This window comes from Pollicipes pollicipes, unplaced genomic scaffold, assembly GCF_011947565.3.
Source record: "Pollicipes pollicipes isolate AB1234 unplaced genomic scaffold, Ppol_2.1 Scaffold_4881;HRSCAF=5763_pilon_pilon_pilon, whole genome shotgun sequence".
NCBI classification, from domain to species: domain Eukaryota; kingdom Metazoa; phylum Arthropoda; class Thecostraca; order Pollicipedomorpha; family Pollicipedidae; genus Pollicipes; species Pollicipes pollicipes.
The window spans coordinates 21,763,105-21,777,278 of record NW_023596576.1 but is presented as its reverse complement, the minus strand read 5'-3'; the positions used below and the strand labels follow the sequence as shown (position 1 = coordinate 21,777,278).

General features: G+C 50.4%; 2 protein-coding genes across 2 annotated transcripts in view; one reads left to right on the top strand and one right to left on the bottom strand.

Annotated features, from left to right (window-relative positions):
* LOC119100110 (uncharacterized) overlaps positions 1-14,174 on the top strand; it is a 90,463-nt gene that overhangs the window by 37,154 nt on the left and 39,135 nt on the right. The gene's annotated exons all lie outside the window — the stretch shown is intronic.
* Positions 405-5,981, bottom strand: gdl (gonadal protein gdl). Its single transcript, XM_037223224.1, has 3 exons — positions 5,893-5,981; positions 4,166-4,259; positions 405-573 (listed from the first exon to the last, which is right to left on the bottom strand). Exons 2-3 carry the CDS (start codon positions 4,255-4,257, stop codon positions 405-407), a joined length of 261 nt encoding a protein of 86 aa, XP_037079119.1. The 5' UTR covers positions 4,258-4,259; positions 5,893-5,981.

The following is a 14,174-nucleotide window of genomic DNA, read 5'->3' as shown; positions in this document are numbered from 1 at the left end:
TCCGACCCCTGGCGCAGAGCATGAGGCCACCCCGCCGCCTCATCACCCACCGCCGTGCGCCTCATTCCGACCCCTGGCGGCCGCCACATCACCCCCGCTGCGCGCCTTGCTCCGACCCCTGGCGCAGAGCATGAGGCCAGCCCGCCGCCACATCACCCATGCGCCAAATCACCCACGCGCCTTTCTCCGACCCCTGGCACCCCAAGCATGAGACCAGCCCGCCGCCATACCACCCCCGCTGCGCGCCTCGCTCCGACCCCTGGCGCAGAGCATGAGGCCACCCCGCCGCCTCATCACCCACCGCCGTGCGCCTCATTCCGACCCCTGGCGGCCGCCACATCATCCCCCGCTGCGCGCCTCGCTCCGACCCCTGGCGCAGAGCATGAGGCCAGCCCGCCGCCACATCACCCACCGTTGTGGTCGGCCGCTAGCTGCTGGCGCATCTGGAACGCCCGCTTCTCGGTCACGTGCTGGATCTCGGTCAGGTTCTCGACGATCTGGAACACGGTGCCGTCCAGCATGGCGTTGGCCAGCCCCGAGAGCAGCTCCAGCGTCAGGCGCTGCTGAAAGCGGCTGGAACGCGGCACAGTCCGTCTCAGCGCCACGGCGCCGGCAGTCGCCCAGAAGGGAACACGGGCGACGGCCCCCGCCCGGGCACGCTTCCTAACAGCGAGATCGCCCCGTAATAGCAGACAGATGCGGACTCGTGCAAGACCACTGGCGGCGGCCCTGCAGGGACTAGCGACCGTAAAGGACAGACGGGCCGCGGCTGAAAGCGGAGCAGCTGGGAAGCGGCGCTGCGCGGGTGATGATTAACTCCAGCGCGTGGTTGAACCCCGGCGACGGCGGTGACCTTCCGACGCGCCTCCATCGACCGCGGCTGAGCGCGGCCGGACGCGCGGCCGAGACGGCGGGACGCACCGCTGGTCACAGCGCCAGCGCCAGCGGGGATTGAACGCGCTCTGGCTTCCGGGAGGACGTCGCTGGCACGCTACCGGGAAGAGCGCGCAAGCCGGCGGCGCGCTGGCAGACGGTGAGCCAAGCTCTGGTTACCGTGACGCTATCGGGGCAAGCGCGCTGGATCAGAAACGGGAGGGAAGGTCCCGCGTCGAGACAGCCGTCAGGATGCTGGTCACATCCAAGGCGTAAATGCTGGGCAAGCAATGCAAGCCACTTGAACCGTTCGGGGATCGCTCAGTAGGGGCTCTAAACGGAGCACGACAAATATATTGCAATATAACAGCCATTAGCCATGACATTTTTACGCATAGCAGCCTCTGAAACTAAATACACTGATACTTGAATTTAAATGCAGCCAAAAGCACATCCCATATTCCAACCACTTCGGTAGCGGTGTCAGCGTTCATGCAATAAGCTATGCTTGAGATAGCCTAACCACTGCGCCATTCCAGCAAACGTTCAAACATGCATATTTTGGGCCTCTTCCCAGTTAGGTCCCTTCCCAGCATCTGGGGCTGTTATGGTGAGGTGCACTGTTCGGTGTTGTTTGATATGCTTTGTTGGGGTCTCCGCAGAATTTGTGCGGACAAGCACCCAGTCTGAATTTGAGACAACGTAGTCTGTTTTGGTTAACCTCGTAAAACCCCCGAGGCCTTTTCTGCAAAGTTTCGCGGCTGGGACCATTTACAAACATCTTACTCTGCAGGATGCCCTGGGAGCACTTGGTTTGCATTAAAAGCGATCGCTGGTCCAAATGTTTCAGTCCTGTGGGGTTTTGGACCGGATTTCAGAGGGAGAGCTAACCCCTTAACCTTGCTTGGAACGTGCGGCTCCTCTCTTCCACGTCCAGGTTCACGCGGTGGACTCTTCTTTACACAGCCATGCTCAAAGAATAGCATGGTGGCGTAAGGTCCTGCTTACGTTCACAACATGACCAGTCGCCAAACAGATTCAGTGAGCAGCTGTCTGTTCAACTGGGCCGTTGTATGCCATGCCCCGTGCCGCCCCCCCCCCCCCCCTCCCTTCCCCCCCCCTATTGGGTGCACCTCCGCTCGACGCGTTGCTCCAGACGCATCTACGAAAACCTTGCGGGAGGTGGGGACGAGGCGGCCCAGTCGGCGGTCAGGTGACGCGCACCAGCTGTGCCCAGGGTTAACGGGGAAAGTGTAGCGCAGGACGTACTCTTTCGCCACTTTCATCACGGCTTAGCCGCCAACGAGGCCGCACGCCGCACCTGTCTTAGCGCCAACAATGCAGCGGTTCCGTAGCATCAGCGGCCCGGCCGCTGTGCCCAGCCGCTGCCTCCGTCCCGCTTTTGGGCGGCCTTATATTTTTACAACTACTGACCGGACCGAAGGACCACATGGTCATGACACTCCCGCCCGCCAACGCCCTCGTGTCACTCCGCCCCAGAGGCCGCTGACTGGCGGCGTCACCCACGTGACGAGCACACTCACGTCTGCTGCTGCCTCCCCCTGAGGCCCCTGACTGGCTTTTGAATGATCAGATCAATTATCGCCACATCATCACATTTACCCGTCACATTTCACTGCTACACACGCTTCGAAATGCGGCGCTTCATATCGCCAGGACAGCTTTCAACTAATGGCTTTCAGCGGAATGAGCCGGGAATCTGTTATGTTGAAAATAAATGTCCTTCACTATGTCAGGGGTTCAGGTTAAACAGCGTCATAAAGCAAGCATGCATTGGTAACATAAACTTGAGATTCAACACAACCGAAGCCTACTTGATCACGTCGTTTAAGCAGTACCCACCGATGCATCGAGGGTCGAATATTTGAAGCATACAAACTCTATTTAACCAGTACCCGCCGATGCATCGAGGGTCGAACATTTGAAGCATAAAAACTCTAACCTATGTGGCGATGATAGCCTGCCGCCAAACTCACGACAGTTGAGAGCTGGGCTCGCGCGGCCAGAGCCATTCGCGACACTAGCATTGGAAGTTGCAGACCCAGGAGTCAGCCCATTAGAATGATAAAACTAACGAACGCCGAGTGACAGCCGCCAGGGCTCGAGCTCCGCCAATGGCATCAAGTAGTGTTCATGCATTTCCAGTTCCTGGTACCAGTACGCACGGCAAATGAACGCCACCTGTATCAAATTGGGCAGCCGCATGTTCGCGGTCAACTCCCGCTAACGTGTCCGACACGGGTCCAAAAGCGAATCAGATGAGCCTGAAACAGCTTTGGAAAGAGTCTGTGGCTTTGTCTGAACGCGCGGGCATTCTCTGTAACGTGACCTTCGAACGCGCATATGCGGACGTCAGATGTGGGCCGAGCGGCCAGCACCCAACAACCGCCGGGAAACCGCACCCCAGCGCCGCACAGAAGTCGGGTGCGGCGCCGTTCACATCAATATTAATAGCCTCAGCTGAGGCCGCGAGCGATCTGCCTGCGAAGACCCCCATATTATCGAATATCGTAGCCGACGGATCCCTCCGACTTCATGTCACCGAAATGGATGAAGTGAAACAGGGTGTTGTGTCCAGCACCTGGATCGACTGGTGGGGCCACATGCGTGCTGGGCTTTGTAAATACGACAAAGACCAACGCCAAAATAAAATCGCGTTTTCTCAACCAAAAACAAATTAGCATACGTTGTACAGTCATAGGCGTCGAACGCAAAGAATGAAGATCAAATTCCGAACGGAACGCAAGCAGTGCCCAGTCGGCCGTCATCTTAGCAGCACGCTACGACAACATAAGATCAGTTGCAGTTGTCAGACAACTAGAATTTGCATATCTTCCAAATTAGTGTTGGTTACAGTCGGACGAGTACACATTTCGACATGCCCGAAGAACCATTGAAGTTTTTAACTTGATCTCCAGACGCCTACAAGGGCAGCACAGCGACATGTTACCTATCACAAAACGATCACCTACAGAGAACGCACAACCCACGATAAAGTTATGCCACGTGCGGCAATTGTCATGCAGGAAGGCATGCTACAACACTGCGTTAAAAGATCCAACAAATCTAAACCGGGGCTGCAACGATCTGGCCACCTAACTAACTAATTGTGAAGCGAAGGCATGCATCCAGTAACAAGGTAAAAAGGCAAAAAGCCAGTGCCATTGTTTTGGGGATGGTAGACTATATTGATTGGGTTCACATTGCCTGCTTTTGAGACCAATTTGAACTACGCACTGAAATGTATGTGTGCATTAATCCTCAGACATACCGTGGCACATCCTTGGCCATCTTCTGGAGCTCCCCCTGCAGAAGATAGAGGCGCCTCTGCGTGCTCGCCCGCGCGTCTTCCATCTCACTCATACCTACGGGAAGAGGCGTCAATTAACGTCATTAAGACCAAAACAGAAACAATTAGGACGGAAACAACAGGACAAAATGTGATCACATGGGACGAAAAAGCGAGAGGTCACGCGGGGGATCAACAACCCAAACTTTCCAAAATGTTTGTCTGTCAATGGATTTTGACCAGCTTATTTCAATTAGCACCAGTTTTGTTTTTTGTATTGTTCGTCAAATAGCCTTTTATTTCAGCAGAATAGCAGTGGTGACCATGAAATAACACCCAAATAAGACAGCACTTGTATGACATTTAACTTACCCTCAGTGAATGCTTAAGCATTATATTTTGTAAAAAAATTAAATTCATGTTAGGCATAAACCACTATTGAGGGCCTAAACCAACACTGGTGGTTAAATCAATGGTCTTCAGCTATTCCTTGGAAAACTTTGTTCTACACACCTGTCCATGCACTATTCCATGCATTCTAAAATGTCTTACCTTATGCTTTATGGTTATGCTTACTACCCATATCAGGCCTTATCAAGTTCAGTGCTACAAAATGTTCAGTATCTTAAGTATTGCATTCATCTTCAACAGCCTTTTAGCACCTTTGGCCCTTTGGTGGTTCCAGATACTGATATGGGACATGTAATTCAGTGGCACTAGGTATGAACCCCAAAGTCAGCAGATTGTGTGGTGTGACTGGCATTGAAATAACTGTTGATTGTTGACAATGGGCCAAAGAGGGTTTGGGTGATCTGGGGGTGGGAAGGGTGATCATGTTCTGTCAGCATATGGTGCATAAAGCCCTATGCACTTCTGTTTGGCAACAGCTCCCAATAAACTGAGCTCAACAATTTTGGCTAGTGGCTTTTCGATACGTGCGAGAAGTTTTACTTTCTAGTGCTCTGTAGTTTTACACCCAGTGCCACATATTGCAATTTTTGATGTTCTTACAGCATAGCCTACTAGAGGTGGGTGGTACACACACAATTTACGCTTACCAAGTGTAGCTATGGATTATGTAAGGTAATAATCATATGTCATTTAACGATGACAAGACAACATGTGAATATGCCAGTTTCAGGGGGAAAATGGTGCCTTCCTTAGTCAAAATCACACGTTTGTAATATATTGTGTTAAATGATCCTATTTTTGAAGGAATTCCATGCGACTTCCCATAATCTTTTCACATTTTTCAGCAGCGATTGTGCCTAAGAGAAGACCAGCAGGCAAATTTAATAGCACATGTTACCATATGACAAGCTGTCAGTGAAAACCACCTTTCTCTAAAATATTGTGATGCACAAGCCCCCTTGAAAGCAGTAATGCAGGTTAAGCCTCAAAATCCTAATTAGACAGCTTAAAATACACAACACCAAATTAATAGCAGATGTTAAGATGGCTTGAGATGCTTTCCTCACAACAACAGTCTTAAGTATCAAAGTGAAGTTCATCCAGGATAAAGAAAGGTCACCTCACACAATTAATATCAAATGATGATAACAATGAATTCCACGAGAATTAATATCAAATGATGATAATGAATTCCACGAGCAAAGGACAGCAAATGTAAATATACATCTGCCTTGCTGCTGTGACACGATGCGTAACAGCCCAACTGAGTATATAACCGAGGCCAGAGCCAATACTACCTTTAATTTCATTGACCTGCGTAATGCCTCATGAATCCAATACATAATGGCGTCCAATCACGCACACCGCACGCAATCATGCCGATGCATTTCCATGCATGCTTTGTTGAACTATTTGTTTTTGCGCGCAACTCTTACGCTCATATGCGTAAGATTTGTCTGCTGACAGCCACGGCCAGCAGCTGATTCCTGATGAAATGAATTTATGTTATTTGTTTTCCTATCGGGGCAAAAATATTTTCCACGGGGAACAAAATTCGATCGAATAGTTAATTTCTTCATCGTTCTTGTATTATCCATCACAGACCAGCTCTTACCTGTGAAGTCCTTGGAAAACGTGACAAGAATACTTGTCAAATTATGGGGCTTTCTTTTCTTGGCCATAGATGCTGCCCTGAGCGGTAGGCCTGTTCCTGGGCTGACGCAAAGCACTGGGTAATTGACACGATAGGCCCTCCGCTAATGATAGCTTCTCCGTGGGGAGGGGAGAAAGAGCAGCCGGGCAAGCTGCCTTATAAAGATTTGGGTGGAGCGGGGCAAAATCGTGCTCTTTTATTGCCATACATTCGGAAAGCCCAAATAAATCTGCGCAAACTTCGGCCTGGAATCGTCAAAGGTTTGTGGAAGCCAAAGGACAAATCTACGGGGAGCAGGCAAGGGGGGGGGGGGGGGCAAATGCTCCCTTCATTAGGTTTCAAAGGGCTTTTCAGGCTCCCGGGACAGGCGATCAAAGGCTCGACTGGAATGCCAGCGGGTCGGAACGCCGGAGGTCACATTAGGGTACTCCGGTCCAGAGAACTGGGCTCGACTTGACACCAAAACGTACCTCAGTTTGTTGTCTCTCGCTCTCGCTAGCGATCCTCTCGTAATGATGGGCGAGCTGGAGGGACAGAAATTGACGGATTTGCACCCGCTCCGTCTCCTGGATTTCTGTCGTTCGCAATGCCCGGTGACCCAAGGGGCGCCACTCGTCAGCGATCGATCTCTCTCTGCCTTTCGAATACGACGAGGAGAACCACATCGAAGAAAACGTAATATCCAAGCTCGCTTACTACTGCATCCAAGGAAAAAGCTTGAAGTTGAATGCGCATCCCCGTGATATCCCAGCCCGCTCTGAACAAGGAGAAAGGCTCACCTGCTGCTGTAGGTGGTATGCGGCGAGGAAATGACCGATGAACACAGAAGCGCAGGGGTTCGTTCACTGTTCAGGATTGAGAGCTCACAGGCGCTTCGAGTCGTTTGTTGCATATGTTGGTGGAGCGCCTCCCATAGCGCGACATTTCATGTGTCTATGCAGAAGGCAAACCTCTCAGGTTATCATACGGGCGGCACGCATCATCCGTACATACGCGGCGGAAAGGAAAAGCCAATAGATGGCTTTGATGATGGCAACCTACTAGAGCTCGCTCTTATCTATTTTATTATTTATCTATTTGCTCTTATTTCATTCTTTCATTCAACCGAAAGAAGTTCTGAAACCATTGTAGAGAGTTACGCGATATATCAAAAGTCCGTCCCTACGGAGAGCGCGTGGTTCTTATGATGTATTTCAACTACATTTGACTCCCCACATAACACCTTCGTCGAGAATCAGGACACTCCTCAGGGCAGTCAATTCTTTCTCGTGACTCCTCAAATGACTGCCCTGGCTGTGCATGTGACATCCCCCACAGAAGTCCGCTTCAGATTTGGTTTTGCTTAAGGAGTCATGAAGCCCGATGAGGGGTCAGGTCCTTGATTTCGGGCGTTGAAATTGGCAAATAATCGCCATATGACTCTTTTCCATGCGTGCAGGACGAATTGGGGAGTCGTACCATCACCGACGGGTGTCAGGAAGTCACACCATCCCTGCCGGGCGCCACCAGTCTGGGGTGTACTCGGCTGGTCATGATTTAGCAGCAACTCTTAATGAGTTCAGCAGCAATTTGCAAACAGCATGCAACCTGCGGTGATCCGAAGCAAACACCACGCACTTATTCTATCGAACAGTAAACAATTGCGAACTCGGAGCATGCCGCGTGTCGAAATGCGAAATGGTCGAAGACTCCTTAATAGATTGCTTATTTTCTATCGAAATCGCTGCAAATTCGCACTCACTCAGCATAACCAAGTTGGACACCTAGCACCGCAGAGAACTACCAAGGCATTTGGCTTGATTGCCTATCGGCACGTGCACACTTCTGAATTAATGCCTGATACAAGAAATTAATATATTGGGTCATGCTTTATTGCAATGATATTTAGACGGCACTGCATACTACAAGTGTCTCATACACTGTGTGGGCACACCGTCGCTACGCACACCGTACAGACACCATGCACTGCGTGTGCAGTCATTTATAGGTGATATATGAGGTAAATCATTCCGACTTCTACACTTTGGCACGTGTGCAGGTGGACGCTGACGTCTTTGACAAGCAGAACAAACAAAGAGTCGTCCAGTCCATTTCCGGCAACGAAGACGGTGTGGTCCGCGGCCGGCGAACAACAGCTCACGGCAGCCTTTCTGAAATTCATTTCACATGATCAGAAACGCGATATAAAGGAGCGAGTATGATCCGCACGACTTTGAACGACATACGTATACCATACCGGCGCTGAAACAATGCAGCACTACCTGTATAGATGGGCAGGTCAGGTGAATAGGTTCGCATTTCACTGGCTCACACCCCTGGGAGAGTAAAGATGAGAGACCTCAGGCAACACATGCCGATTGGTTCATAAATGGCAAATAATCCTCTAGTCTTTACTTGCAGAAAGTTCAGCCACACAAGCAAGCGATCTCATAGACACGCAGTGCGCGGATGTTGTACGTGCTCATCTCCGGGCAGGGGTGCAGCAGCGCAAAATGAGCTCAGAAGAGAAAGAGGGCGGGGAGGAAGGCCTAGTGTCGTAACATGCCCACAAATAACGCCAGCAAATAAATGTTTCCCCGGCTTGGCCTCAAATTTGTCTCAAAACTGGGGGAGGGTTTGAAACCACTACACCCCTGTCTCTGGGCCACGCTGCAATGGTTTGCAATGCCGAGAAACACCAGCATCTGAGATGCCTAGGTAAAGACGAGACGGCCTCCCGATTCTGCCCTGAGGAACTCAAAAAAGTTGTTGCAATAAAGGTGACATATCGTTTGTTTTTCCTGGAAGTCAGAGCTAGTATGATTAAACGCACCCAAAGGACTTGGCCGCGGCAGCCCAAACCCCTGGAGCTTGTATATCTTGCCGGCGTGAGCTGGTCACCGCCCTGAGTATGAGTAAGCTGACGTGAGCTTACCCACTTTGCGGAAAGGCTAAACCTTTTTTATTTTTTCAAAGACTCCGGCACGCCTGTTGCTCACGAGCGATGCCTGTTTTCACCCCTGTCATGTAGGCGGTGGAGTCGCCACAGAAAGTGGCAGCACCGACTGAGAGCGAGAAAGAATGAAATCAGGTCGAAGGCGGCTGATGGTCGCACCATTGTCCGGCGTTTGCCGCGTCCGTGGACATGACGGCGCACCACCCATCTCTGGTCGCCAGTATGAAAGCGGACGGTCCCGGGGAACAGGCTGGCAGAGGCCAGACTGTCCAGGCCGCTATCTTGTCCACTTGGCGAGCGGCAGCTACTGGGCACCTCGGGTGGAAGGTTGGAGCTCACTCGACGCCAGAGGTCGGGCCGCCCTCGCCTCATGTGCGTGCAGAGGCTCACGAGGTACAGTCCGATAGCGGCTGGGTTTCCTCCGCTGCTGCTGTGCGCTCCAGGTAAGCACAAGATCCAGGTTATCACAATATCCAGGTAAGCACAATATCCGGGTAAGCACGAAATCAAGATTGGGAGCACCCGGTTCGGAGATAGAAGTCCGCCTCAGGCCCGATTCATTGAGTGTCGACAACGTTTCCCGGAGAAAAAGTCAAATGGAAAAAATCGTTTGGAGGAAAGTCGAATAGAATTCGAACGGGGCCGCTCGCTTTGACCCGGCAAACGCTCCCGGCGGCAGCCAGCATTCGCGCCTCCATGACCGAACCATGCGCAGCGCGTCCTGAGCCTATCAGGTGGGAGATTTGCTGTGAGCACTATGCTGTACTCTATCCACGCTCCTGAAAACTTCCTCTCTAACCATTGCTTGACTGGGACGGTGTCCAGCTAGCAGGTGGTGGGAGACGGCAGACGACGGAGACGGGAGACGCGCACGACGGGAGACGACGGAGACGGGAGACGCACACGACAGGAGAGGACGCACAGCGGCTGTGCACACCGCGAATCCCGATTTCTATTTAGTACTGGTCGTGAAAGGACACCTGCCTGGGTCCCTATGTTGGTTCCGGTTCTCCCCTCCGACTCCTGAAAACCAGATCTTAGACCATGGTTCTGGATGATCTTTGATAAAGGACACCACGGGTTCCTGGATCACATTGGTTGTAAGACCCCAACCTGGTTCCTGGTCCTCACTGGTCCTTCTGCGAGTAAAATTATGGATTCCTGCTTCCTTTGAAAACAATAAAAAAACTTCCTGGTTCAGACTAGCTCATCCACAAAGACCAGGCCTTCGTTTGTGGCTCCCACTTGTTCCTCACAAGTACTAAAAACTGGCCGCTGGTTTCACGACTCACCGAAAATAACAGATCCCAATTACGGCCTCTCAGTGGCTCACTCGCGAGCACCACGCTGGGCTACTATTCGACAGTTCTCTATGTCACTTGAGTTGTGCCGTCTGTCATGTGAGATATGTTGCAAATTCACCCATGAGATTTAAGAATGCAAAAGGGCCATGGGTCTACCAACAACATCAACACCGAAGCTTGCAGACGGACGCCGGACGTTCCCTGCCGATCACGGTCGAAGCGAGCCCCACCTTATCCTGTATCGGCCACGGGCGGTGGTAGTCCCGGGTTCTACCTCAGAGTGCGAGTCGGCTGAGATGACACACAGGACGAATACCATCGCCCACGGGCGGTGGTAGTCCCGGGCTCTACCTCAGAGTGCGAGTCGGCTGAGATGACACACAGGACGAATACCATCGCCCACGGGCGGTGGTAGTCCCGGGTTCTACCTCAGAGTGCGAGTCGGCTGAGATGACACACAGGACGAATACCATCGCCCACGGGCGGTGGTAGTCCCGGGCTCTACCTCAGAGTGCGAGTCGGCTGAGATGACACACAGGACGAATACCATCGCCCACGGGCGGTGGTAGTCCCGGGCTCTACCTCAGAGTGCGAGTCGGCTGAGATGACACACAGGGCGAATACCATTTTTAAAAATGACTCAGCTTCACAGCTTAGTCATTAGCTAAAACTTATAACAGCACATTGGCAGGCTCATGTCACGATCCTTCGTCTTGCATTGAAGTTTGAGGGATAAGACAGTAATAATAGTCTTATTCCCCGGAGAAAAAAAAAACAAGAGAGTGGAACTATAAATGGGTTGATATTTCGGCAGTATGCCTTCATCGAAACAATGGCAGAAGTTAATTCAGAAGAGGCTGCCGATGGCCTTACTTGATTTTCAGGTTTTTTAAGCAGCAAGCCACGGTTTTACAGGACCCAACATTCAGGGGATTAAACAAAGAGCGATTGCCAGTCATTGCCACGGTACAGTGCATATCTAAGAATTAGGATACGTGAAAATGTGTGCACATGCAAACGGTTTCAAGCAAATAAGCGTCGCGCATCATGCTTCATTCAAACGTATTTGAATCAGGAAGTGGGAAATGTGATCAGGGGGACAGTCTCCACCGTCTAATGCTTTCTTTTTGGCCAACAGAATGGGGCTGTGCGTCGGCGGGTCAATCGTGTTACGGTTCGTAGATGACACGCAATTCTTAGGTTGAGGGTGAAAGATCATCTACAAACTACGTTCAAGCAGCTCGTAGACTGGTTCGGCCAAAATAAGATCAACATTGATGTGGGAAAGCTCAACTTCTTGTGGTTCGCAACTAGGTCGTTTTCTGCCGACCACTGCTGCTTAGACTTTGCTTCATTATGCCCGTCAAAGTATGTCCGTTAATTCACCATAACATTAGAACCTCAAAAGTAACTGCATAGTGAGCAATGAACTCTTAGACCTTGTGGCAGGCACACACACGCCCGGGTGACTGGTCAAATACCCTTCGCTCGAGTGGGGAGTCAATTTGAGCCCCTGAAATAGCAAAACTAGGATGGCTAAGGACACCAAATTTATTGGGTAAGTTGACCTGCATACAAAATTAGCTGAGTTAGGGCTTAAGGTTCCTAGGTTGCGGCCTTGGGGTCAAATAAGGTCAAATAAGGTGAAGCTCTGGATTGGTGTCTGGAGTGCCTCGGTGCCTCCTCATGCAACCAGCGTGAACCTAGATGTATATTATAAGCAAAAGATCAGTGGTGTTGATTCAGTTCACCTTGTTTAACCTTAATAAGGCTAAGATGGCCAAAAACCTACGACATTGTTCCTATTTTGCCGCTGAAATAAGCGTCAGGGATTACGCTAGGTGGTATGTTCCTACAGACGGGGTGCTGACCTGAGCAATTTTAAGCCAGTGACCTATTCTGACCGTTATTAAGTCCATGGAACATGTCTGTTGTGGTCTCTATCCTTAATGAATTACAAATGAGCACCAGAAGCTGCCCCAAAAAGCAAGCTCTCGAGTAAAAAGCAGGTTACTCTTGACGTCAGTCTGACCTTCATACCTGAACACATGGCAATGGAATTTCTTGCAGTTCTAAATTCAATTGGTTTGTGGCCTCAGAAACTAGCTCAGGGATGTGCGATTTCGTCCAACAACCCGTTGTCGCGTGAGATGGAACGATGAGCTACGAATTGCCTTTACTGACAGCCATGGTCTGACCTTGATCTGGCATAGATCAGCGAACTTACAAGGCACACCTGTTTTTTATGCGGAAATATTTGCTATTCACCTGCGAACTGCCATGCAAAGTTTGACACAACTAGGTCACGCCGTTCAGAAATCATTCTGGAACAAACTTCGTGGGGTCAACTGGACCCCCACTCGAGCGCGTATTAAAGAACGAGCCGCGCATCGACCAGCTGACTGCCAAGTGTTTCGGTGATTGATCGGGCTTGTGTGTGTCAGTTACCTAGAGCCAAACCATGCCCTGTAACAGGCTGTCAAGAGACTCGCAATGTCCTCACTCCAATGTTGTCTCTCGATTAACGGAACGTGTGGAGTGATGCAGCTGAACCAGATCCAAAACAAATAACTTTTGTCCCGCGTTCGCGTCGGAAAACGGAAAACGATAAAACATCGTGAGAAGCGCAGCGTCTAAGCATCCTGACAGCTTGTACTATGTAGTTTAGCTCAATATCATCAGCTAACTTTGACAAAATGCTTTCTGTTTTTCAATGAACAAGTCATTCTGCAGCAAATGTTTGGGTACGGCCAGCTCAACTCTAAGGCAAGGCAGGCCGGGCAACTGCGAGTGCCAAGAGTGAGAGCGAGTATGGGAAGCATGGACTTGTCCATGCGGCTGCTAGATAGTTCAACCGCCTGCCGTTAGCCTCGTAGGACACCACAGACATGTCGCGTTATAATACTCATGTACATGCTCTGCACGGATTTCACGTGTGCGCGTAGCATGAAATGACGGTTTGTGTATGACGCGTGACTTAACGGCCTCCTTTGATCAGCTGACTTGGCGACTGGGAATCCTGGAAACGTTCTAGGAGGAAGCCGCAAGACACGATTGCAAATACGCTATCAACTGGTTGAGCGCAGCGGATACAGCTGAATTTATGTGGTCCCATAGCACTGTGTTGTTGCTGCCCACTTATTTTCATACCCAACACGGCGAGCTTTAATCGACGTCGCAGACATTGGCATGCATCAATTTCAGATGCGGCTGGTGGTGACAAGTAATTGACTTAGAAGGCTGATAAATGGCTGAAAGCTAGTGGAATAGTTGTCATAGCAATCCCTTTTGACCCAAAGTCTTAGCTTAGGCTGGCTCGGGCATGCCTTAGTACTCAAGTTTTGGCCAGGCAGCCAGATGACATTTCCAATCAGGTAAATGACAGTAAAGTTTAACTGCAACTAAATTAAGCGATGTAGTGCTACGAAAACGTTAGGAATGAATATCGACGCTAATGTTTGCGATCATATACCTGGATAAATATGGGCAGGACAATCATGTTTTATCACCATCACATTGCTATTGTTCTACCCTTATCAGAAGAAACATTTAGTACATTTCAGTTGAAAATGTAAGTTGTTCAGTGCATTAGCGACAAACATCACTCACATAGAAAAGAAAGCAGGAATGGTCTTATTCCTCGCAGGAAAAAACAGGATAATTGAGATATAGTTGACTGATATTTCA